General features: G+C 29.8%; 1 protein-coding gene across 3 annotated transcripts in view; it reads left to right on the top strand.

The window, feature by feature from the left end:
• Positions 1–4063: 4063 nt before the first annotated feature.
• Positions 4064–11125, top strand: part of LOC111039743 (LIM/homeobox protein Lhx3) — a 48852-nt gene continuing 41790 nt past the window's right edge. For all 3 annotated transcript variants that reach the window (XR_002605132.1, XR_002605131.1, XM_022323351.1), the window contains exon 1: positions 4064–4372. Coding sequence is in view for 1 of the 3 variants with exons in the window: in XM_022323351.1 (XP_022179043.1) it covers positions 4189–4372 (184 nt within the window). In the remaining 2 variants the exon portion in view is untranslated. The remainder of the gene's footprint in view (positions 4373–11125) is intronic.

Genomic DNA, 11125 nt, shown 5'->3' with positions numbered 1-11125 from the left:
AATGAAATCATATTCATATCGATTATCTACACTCATGAATGTGATTCATAATATTTCTCAAAATCACATTTGATTTGTTATAGTGAAGATAATAAATTGTAACAATAGCAATATATTCGTTATAAATTAAATTAGTGGATTGTATAAAATTCATATCGATAAACGCTTATGATTTGATTTTATACATTCTATAATAAAAACTTTAAAAATATCTTAAATATAAATTTTAAAAAACAATTGTCTGAACTTGACATCACTGGTCATAAAGAAAACAAGATACAAATATTATGACTACATTTTAAATAAAGCAAATAGCATTGAATGTTGAAGTTTAATAAAAAAATATACATATAATATAATATTTGTTTATTAGTGGCAGAAGAAGTAAATGTCTCATGTAGAACTAGTTTTTATAATTGTAGGTTATAGTTTCTCATAAGAATAAAAAAAAATACCAACAAATTACAACTGTTTTTAAACGAAATCTGTATTGGTTTATTGCATCACAGACCACAGTATATTATACGTACTTCACCAAGATTAATAATAATCGCTGAGAGTTGGTAATTTAAAAGTTTCTAAGTTTTTCATCATCATAATTATAGACGTGAAAAAAATGTCAAAACTTTTGCTCCCGTTTTCAAGTTAATTTGTCTGGATTAAAGTTAGAATTACGATGAATTTGTCAAACTCCAAGACTATATTATTGGTTTTAATTAAAATACAACTACAAATTATGATAAACAGCATTTATATTAATTGTTTAAAAATTGTATTTTGCATTAATTTGTATTATAATTAACTATACAAACAACTTTATTATATCAGTTACTAATTTATTGAACAAATATTTAAATATTTAATTTATATACTGCATTATATTTTAAGAAAAATCTAGTTCCAAGAAATATTAGAATAAAATCAATACTAAGAATATTAAATCGTAGAATGAAAATACGGCGTATATTAAGTTTACTTTACTTTCACTCCCTTTTAAAAATCCCCCTCACTTTGGGTCATAATCACTAGTCACTACGCCCTTTACGAACTCTATCCAATGAAATAATTTTACTCAAGATGTTTATGATCCTAAATTATTTTTATATATTTCCCGTGAACCTATCCCTTAAATGTTTCATTGGAGTGTATTATATCGATTTAACTGCTAACAAGGGCATGTATATACTAGTGACATATTGTATATAATTTCACTTAATCATAATTTTATAAATTTTAGAATTAAAACGTATTACCTACTTTTATTTTTCAATATTTCATCAGGTATTAAATTTTACAACCAGGTTTCAATAAATTTTATAAAAACAAAAACTCATTCAGTAAGAACCTGTTTTATTAAATAGAAACCAATAAAACTAGAAAATTAGATACTAGTACAAATGTTAAAATTTGTTTTGACGCATGATGCAAAACGATTCATGTGTTTCATAAATATTCTTAATAATACGTCTATACAAATTTGATTAGATTCTTTTAATTTGACGTAGTATATATATATATATTATACTAATAATTCTTTATGGAAAGTCAAATTATGTGTTATTGAATATATTAGGAACAGTTGTTGAGTGATTATAAGCGTAATATTGTATTTTTAGGCTTTAAAACCAAATATATCTACTTCTATATATTTTAATCTAAAATAAAATCATATTCCTCGAAATCAAATTATTTTTACACTTAAATAACGTTTTAATTAAAAAATCAATAGTTTAAATTTTTTAAACTAACTAAATAAACAACAATTGTAATCCTAACATCAATGTGAAACCCTGAAAATGATCAAAATGAAATTGAACGTCTTAATGTATACTATTAGTTTGTGAGCTTTCATACTTCCCAATTATATCCATAGATAACTAAAAAAACTCATCATTATTCATTGACAAACTAATACATTGTTTGCCTCAATCGTAATCTAAATTACCTATATGAAAATCATTTTACATTAACATAAATAAATAAAATAAATTACATCAATAAATTGGAGCATATTTTTTGAAATAATATGCGAAAACAAGAACTGCAAGAAATAAATATCAAAATGTTGATCAAATATTTTATTTTATTTTTTTCTACTATTTTCTCAATAGTAGGACATATATAAAGACGAGTTCAAATTATTAAGCTAGTTATACAGAATTACAAATATACTTAATACTTTAAATAACTGTATGTAGCTTTATAAATGGTCAAATGGATTGTATTGTAGTAAAGTGAAATCCCGATAATCCAGCATAATACTAGTGCAGCACGTCTATAGTAATGTAGCCATCGGGGGTAGTTTTGTTACATGACACAAAGCTACTTTGATAACCGTTGTTCGATTCATTAATATCATATTATACTTTGTTCGTTTCGTTTAAGTAAAAGTGAATCATTTAGTTTTATAAAAATACGTTACTTAAAGAGTACATTTATTAGAGTTTATTTATAGTTTTTAAATTTTTAAATTTATTTTAATAAATCCAATTCCATATGAATCTCGATATTAACTAATTTCGTGCATAGTAACGGTCGGTTTTATTAAACACTGGTTAGTAGTTACGACTTAATGACTGCATAGGTAGTACAATCATTTTTGATTTATGTTACAGCTTTTAGTAACATCGAGATAATTATTTTAAGAATAAATAATATTTAAAAAAAAACTTAAAGGAACAATCGTTGTATGCGAGGAATATCAAACAGCGCACTCAGCCTTAGGAGTTTTATCGTATAACAGCATGAACTGAAGGGTTTGAGGTCGTTTGTTTTTGGTATGTATTTTTCCCCCCTCACACTCGGCTTTTTCATTTACATCGATATTATTATTTATTCGACGAGTTCTGCGCTTCTTTTACCGATGACGGCGACGGTGGCGGCGACGGCGACGTTTATTCTCTTTTCTCTCGATTCCCTCGGTTCCGTATACCACTGCACTGCGTTAGTTTGGCTTTTGGGATGTGACTAGAAGGAGAGAGAAACTGAGGAAAAAGCTGGGGGAAAGCATTATTACGTATGCCCACACACACAAACACACACATACACACACTCACACACACACACATTCGCACACCTATATACTATTGGATGCGCTGTGTACCGGTGAGCGTGTACATTTTCATATCCTCTTCACCACCCACCCTCGAAACACACACCCATACCGCATTCACCAACCCCTCTATGTATACCCAAGCTCACGGAACCCCGTCGTTTTCTTTTTTTCAATTCCTTTTTTTTCGCCAGCGCGTCCTCCGGCGACAGAGGATGCGCACTCGGCGTGCAAACCGTCTGAAGTTACGGCGGAGGGACATGGTGGCGAGGAGTGGATTTATAGGGGAGGAGAATGGGGGTGAAAAGAAAACCCGGCAAAAACCACCACCGTGGCGACTGGATTTTACCGCGCACGCGCCGCCGCTGGAACGCGCGCAATGGCGGTAATTCCACGAGGGACGGACGCCGAGTACAAATGAGGGTGGAAGGGCGGCGGTCGGTGCGTGTGTACATGTATATGTGCGCCAACACTTAGCGAAATTAAACCCCTCAGGCCGCAGTGGCGGGAAAGCGTGATGTGGAAAGCGGGGCGAGGAGTGTTAGGGCGAGAGCGCGCGCGCGTATCGCAGCACCCTTACCCGCCACCACATCAGGGTGAGGTACCCATTCGGTTTTCCATGCTTTCCGCCGCCGCAATCGCATAACGCAGAGGCCAAGCCTCCACCACCGCCACAGCACGAAACCACCGCCGTCCCTCATCGCCGCCGCTTCCGTCGCCACCACCACCAACCGGCGAAAGTTCGGTCGCCGCCGCCCGATGATAAAAGCTCGCGTTACAGTACTTGTGTACAACTACGTACAATCTTCCAGTATCGCACCACTGCCACCACCGCTGTCGCGACCCACGCGCACGCACACGTCGCCGCTGTGGCCGCCACGCGTGGTCACGCACACGCACGCACCCACAAGCGACAGCCGCGCCGCCGCCTCTCGAGACATTTGCACCGTCAACGCACGCCAGCCACTTGGTGGAACCGGGTCGCAGTTAGTAACACCGTTGTCGTCGCTTTTGATGACGGCCTCTGGTGCATCCATTCTCACCACCACCGCAGCCGACGACACCACCGCCGCCGCCACAACCACTGCAGCCGGCGGTTGACGACAACCGGCGGGTCAGCGTACACCGCGGGCGGTATGTCCACGGTGCTGCAACAACCGCCGTCCGGAGGAGCCTCACAATCGTCGCTGCTGCCGCACCTGCACCCGCACGGCCACCACGGCCATCATTTGCACCACAGGCCAGCGGCCGAACTACAGGCTGCAGCCCACAACCCGGATGTCCTGCTCGCACTGCTAGCCCGAAACAAGGCTCTGGAAGGTAAGACTCGCTATTGCGGTACTTGGATTCTGTAGCAGTAAGTGGTTCAATCAGGATGATTATATATTATTATGATACCGTCGTATATACACGATGATAAGATCCTGTCTCCAATTGGTAGATCGTATACTAGTGTATCGATTGAACAAAATGTCGCATAGAAAAATAAATTATTATTCGGGGCTATTTTCAGGGATGAGTATTAAGGAAGCGTTTGTGTTTTGTGCAACATAGAAGATCGGAATCGGTCCTACTCGTTTTATCGCATTTTGATAAATATTACCTAATACTTCCTGCTGAATTTCTAAAACTAGATTTTTAAACGTTTGTTTTTAGTTTCCTAAAATTGTGTACCACTGAAATTTAAACAATTGCATTTATAACCAGTTAATCATTTGGGCATGTTTCTGCTGAGGTTCACAAATTCCCTTAAATATCACATATTTGCCTAGGTAAGTACTCAAGACAGTAAAAGCCGACATACTTATCGATCTTTAAAAAAAAGTTAAAATATAAACTTAGTATAACATATATATAGCTAGCTAACATTTAGTTACATAATTACATACATAGTTTATTTTCTAAATACACCTGCAAAGGGAATGATTTTTTGATCAAGAGTTCTACTCAAATTAAAAAACATATAAAATTGACACATTTATTTAGTTAGATATTTTACAATCAAGTTATTTGTCTGTAAATAAAATACTTTAGATCGTACCGCTGTGCAAGGTATTTCTATTTTAGATCCATTCTGCATTATTTTATGCATTTTATTAAACTTAGTTATATATTACATTTATATAATATGTGGTATACATCGGTATATTACACCGATTACGTTTTACTGAGTTAATTAAATATTATAATTTTACACTGAGGAGATGCTTTAAATAAATAACATTGTTTAATAGTTTACATTCGAAATGAAGTTACTAAGTTCCATGGGAATTATAATTAAAGCTATTATTATTATAAAAATTAAAAAAGGTACATAATATGTTTAAACTAATACTACACCTAGCCAAACATTTGGTGCAAGTACACTATTTAGTATGACATTAGTCTTTTATAAAACGGCTTGTCAATGTGTAGTCTACTAGACCTGTCCACCAGAAATACAAGTTTCGTTTAAAGTTAGTTAGTATTGATTAATTATATAATTACATATGTGATACTTTTAGAAAATAAACAGGAAGTTTGAATATTATATTTTTTCAAACAACTAGCTACTGGAACATCGCCATCTATTTTTAGGTTAAACTAGTTTTTGTCTACGTAGTAAATGTTTTAGCTTATCAAAAATAAGCAAAAAAATATCAAATTTCATAACAAATTAAATATAACCTATCCTGAAAATAAAAAAATAATTCAACTACTATTACTTTTCAAGATAAGTATCCATTTCACAAAAAGTCACCAAGTGTTACCATTTCCACTTAATGGAATATATAAAATAAATGTCTATTATGCATGAACGTAAAAACGTATTACATGATATGACCCAAGTTCACGAAATGAACTCTTTCGTGAAAAGTTCTAAGTGTGTTATAACATTATAAAAAATGAAGCTTACCTATATGATACAATTTAGTATATGGATTTATTCAGTGATAAATGGTTAATGGTAATACATATAAATAATCCATGTATACATGAACATTGAACATACAACTTAAAACTAGCTATTTGTACTACTATAAATAAGGTGTATAATTTATTGTTTTATTATTAATTTTTTAATTTAATCAAATTATTAATAAGTATATATTTTCCTTAAAAACCCAATTCTGAGTATACCTTAACTGATTAAATATTTACGATTGGTAGGTATACAATAAACGCGTACCATATGCTATACAGTTTATTTCAAGTAGATACACAAAATAATAATTTAACAATATTCATGTATACGATATTTTTTTATTGAAATAGTAGGAATATATCTATTTGGCTGATACTAAAATATTTTAATATTATATTATATGCATGTCGAATTTTAACATAAATTGAATACACGATAAAAGAATTATTTTTTCAAAATGAAGTGAATAATTATAATTTCACATTAATGTGGAATTATAGTCACTCGTATACAAATAATACAAATATTTAATATACATTGTTGAATTATACTAAAATAATATAATATAGGCAGGTGCTATGTATAATTAAATAGCCATTAGTATTAGTCAATACTTATTAGAATATTTTCCTAAAATCTAAACAATATTTTTTTTCTAACATTGTACATGGATATAATGATGCAAGAAGTCAGTGAAGCCATTGGTAACACTTCCTATTTGTTTTTTTTTACTTTCGTCAGTTAACTGATATTCGCAGTTAGCAAGTCTCTACACCATTTGCGCTTCATAAGTCTTGGAGGATCACACTTATTATTATGATTATTTTGGTAATATAACTTAAAGTCATAGCAATTTCGTATTAAATATTAACCTAGCTTGATTTACAAGTATAAGACCTATCTATTTTAAAGAGATATATTATACTATTTACATTAAATACTGGAAATTGGGTAAAATATAATATTTAACTATAGGTAACTTTAATAGGTTTATAACATCAAAGGGATTTATATTTATTATATAAATATGTAAATAATAAAATATTTTATTTTCGAATGCATTAAAAATTATCTGAAAACTATTAAATTCATAAATATACATATTTATAATGCGTTTATATGGAATTATAACACCTATTCAAAAACTTGTATAAAGTTCTTAAAATCAGAAAGTATTATTAAGTATGAATATTATGTAAATAGCTGGGTATTTTATTGTAATTGTAATTAAGATCTATGTGAAAATCATTGCAATATATTGTTTTGTGAGTGAAAATTCGATTGTTGTTGGAATAAGTTCTCTGTGGCCCAGCATGAAGTGACTTTGTATTTGTTTTACTTATTTTAAGTATATTATATTTTATAAATAGGTACGCCAAAATAGGCAAAGTACCTTTCCAATCGCTTACCTACTTTAACTGAATGTTTCATTTTTCCGCCATAATTGACTTTTTTGTTTTCCTCCAAATCCGTTTACAACCAGTATAAAATAATATATTCTTCCAATTTCCATCACAACAAATTTCAGTTTTTAGATTTTAGTAACCCATTTCTATAAAAATATGTGGAGTTATTGATAATTGGCAATGATTTTAAAAATACTTTATATTAAATTAAAATAATTAAAGGTTATCGGTTATTAATAAAGACAATTAAAAAGAATCATTAAGTGATTCTTACAATTTAAATAAATATAGAATATTTTATAATATTATTATTAGTTATTACAAAACAATATATACATTAATATAAGGAATAAATAACTCATTTTAATTTTGTTTACATAGAAATATCTTTGTTCAGTAAGTGTAAGCTTCATAAAATAATAGCAACAATTTATCTTAAGAGGATGTCGCACCCATATGTGTTTTCTCCGTCTTACACATGTATGACATAGGAAATTTCCTTTCGCCAATTTCAATAGTGTACTGTTAGTTCAAATAATAATACTTTACACACTCATAATTCACTTAAAAATTAAAATATATAAAAAAAAACAATGAGAGAACACATGTAATGTTCTTACCTAAAAGTTGTATAGTAGGTCAATTCACTCTAATATTTAAACTAATAGGCAATAGCACACTATGGACTGGTAAACGAAAACTTGCCGTGTACATGATACACGTATGCGTGCTCAATTGTCACCTCAGCTTTACTCAATATTTCCTCTTTCTAATAACAGAGAATAGTCGATAGCGAAAATATTATCTACGTGGTCTATAACATATTATATTAATTCTTACAATAAGGGATTGCCAAAATATAAAAACTGATTTTGTTGTGGCGGATAATGGAAATATTCATTAGTAATATTATTTACTAAAATATACTGGTAATAAACGGAAAGGTCGGTTTGGGCGGAAAACAGTGAAGATCATTTTATCTTAATTTGTACAAATGTTTAATAGTTTTTTTACTTACTGCTAAATGAGTCATCACATGCATTTAGAATAATCGAATAAATAATGCAAGATATAACATAATGTATCCTATATTTATTTTTATAAAAATCTCTTTTCTTAAATTGTATTAAAATCAATTTTTAAATTCCAAATATACACAAAATAGCAATATAGTAAATTGTATCTGCATTGATCTGCGTTCAGAGTTACCACACTCTATTTTACCATAACTATGGTAATGTAGGTGCAATCAGTACAATACCGATTCTGATTTTTAAACTTGGACACCTGGGGTTTTCAAATAAAATAAATTTTTTTAAATTTACTTAATAACAATTAAGCTCTTTGTCAGGCATTGACTTATTACATAATTTTATGACAATTAATAGATACAAATAAATGTCGAGGTCTAAAACTAAGTTAGTTTATAGGCGACGTAACATTATGTTCAGTTGTTCATGATTATGTCTGTAAGAGGTGAGATGGGTCGGAACGGTAATAGACAATTTATCGTTCAGTGGGAAGGAACACGGAAAAATACAAAGTGTAACATGAGATATATATTTCCCACACGGACAAATTATCTTTATAAGTTCATGAAAATAAGATTCGTCTATTTACATTTTAAAATATCCAAGTACATATTTCACTTTTCAGTCATATTTCTTACATAAACCATGTGACTTTAAATGTTAATTACAACCTACCTGTATATCAACACAAAATTATACTGCCATTTCAAAAGCATCTTTATTACACAAAAATAGTTTTATTATAATTTATACCTTATATAAAAAAAAATAAAAATAAAATTAATATTATATAAAAACAACTACAATTATGAAATACAAAAATCAAACTGTATTTTTAACTATCATGAACTAAGACCTTCAGTCAGAATAAAAATAAGCTATAGTCTAATAAATATTTATGAACTCCACATAAATAATAGTAATTATTACCTCAACATTCTTATATAATTTAATTTGTTTTTTCCTAATTTTTAATCTATTTAAATTTGTTAACAACTAAATTGCATTTCTAGTTAACTATTATAATTATTACAAATTATAATTTTATAGTCATTTATTTAACAGAAAATAATTGATTAGAAAGGAAAACTGTTTATTATAATTATTGTTATTATGTTAAAAAAAATTTAATATTCCCGTTTGAATATTATTCATATGCTTATATAACTTTTATATTTTTAATTTAAACCAAATCGAATTTCTCATTAGTCATTGTCATTATTGTTACTAATGTATTCTCCCTATATTCAAATTGTCTAATCCTTCTAAATTCTATGTGGCTCTAGCTACATTATCTACGTCTAAGCACATGGTGGGATGTAATCTCTAATACATATTATAGTTGGTGCATCACTAATATAACAGTATAAGTTATAACCCGTGTTCATAGGCGTAAATAGTGGAGTGGCTGGAGAGAAGTAATCAACCTCATCGTTTAATTTTGAATAATATTTGTATTCAATGATCTATATCTATTAATGTTTTGAAGTCTACTTTAAATACTTATCAATACCATTAAATTGAAAGACTATAAAGTACGAGTAGGTGCAATTTTTATGCCATGTATGTTGACATCATGATTTCTAAAATATTCAAATATTGAATTAAATGATTCACTACTCTTCTCATCTTCTTCATGGTTTTAGACTGTGGATTGAAATATCTCAAATTAAATATTTCTTAGATCGTCATCTTCATTTGAAAGTTCAATTGTCATGCAATATTAGTTATTACCTATAAATATTGCTAGACTAATGCAACTTATGTCTGATAATGTAATCAGAAGTTGCTCTATCATCTACTCTATGATTTTTTCCAAATTGGTTAATCTTCGTAATTATAAACAATTGTCAATTAGTGAAATATTTGAAAGTACATTTAGCAAATGAGAATTATTTTATTTCATAAGTCATAATTTTGCATTCTTGTCATCTTTAACTTCTGCAATATGTCTTATATGTGTTGATATTCTACTAGGTATCTGGGAATTTCTGACAACTTAGAACCTACTGTGGTTTAAGCTATTCATGGCCATACAATTATAATTTTATACTTATCCTAGTTATTTTTTTTTTATGTATTTAAAGAACGATTATTCATCTTATTTAAATGTGTCTAATATTCTGATTCTGAACTATATCAAATTACATTAGACCTAGGCGTTATGCTTTTATGGTAAACTTTAAGTCTCTAAGAAGTTATTAGACATACTAATGCGGATATTTATTAAGTTTCTAAACTATGATAGTTAAACTGTCAAACAATATAGAAAGTGCACGTAAAAGATGGAAGATGATACAAAAACCAATTATTAGAAGTGCTCTATTGATAGCATTACAATATTGACATTTATTCCCCATATGTGCATTTAAGGTTACATAATACGTACAATAATGTATTCTGTCGTTAAAAACAAACGATGATAAAAATATTGGTTATATCATAATTCCCATGGTAAAGACACAAGTAACGACTTTTTCAGAAAATGATCAGTTTCACAAAACCTCTCTATAGCTTAGTCTGTATTCTATATTTTATTATATAATGTACAACATAGTATAAATGATTTTGCATACTTTTGTAACGTATGATTATTTGAATTTTTTACATTTCAAATCTTAAGTTAAAAAATGATGAATTGTTCGTTGAGAAAAAAATGTAAGTTTAATTTATCTCATTATGAAAATTTTTTTCAGAATAATGGATAATAATTAATTATAATTTATTAAAT

Source organism: Myzus persicae, unplaced genomic scaffold, assembly GCF_001856785.1.
Source record: "Myzus persicae strain clone G006 unplaced genomic scaffold, MPER_G0061.0, whole genome shotgun sequence".
Taxonomy (NCBI): Eukaryota; Metazoa; Arthropoda; class Insecta; order Hemiptera; family Aphididae; genus Myzus; species Myzus persicae.
Note: the sequence above shows the minus strand (reverse complement) of the source record. Positions and strands in the feature narration are given on the sequence as shown.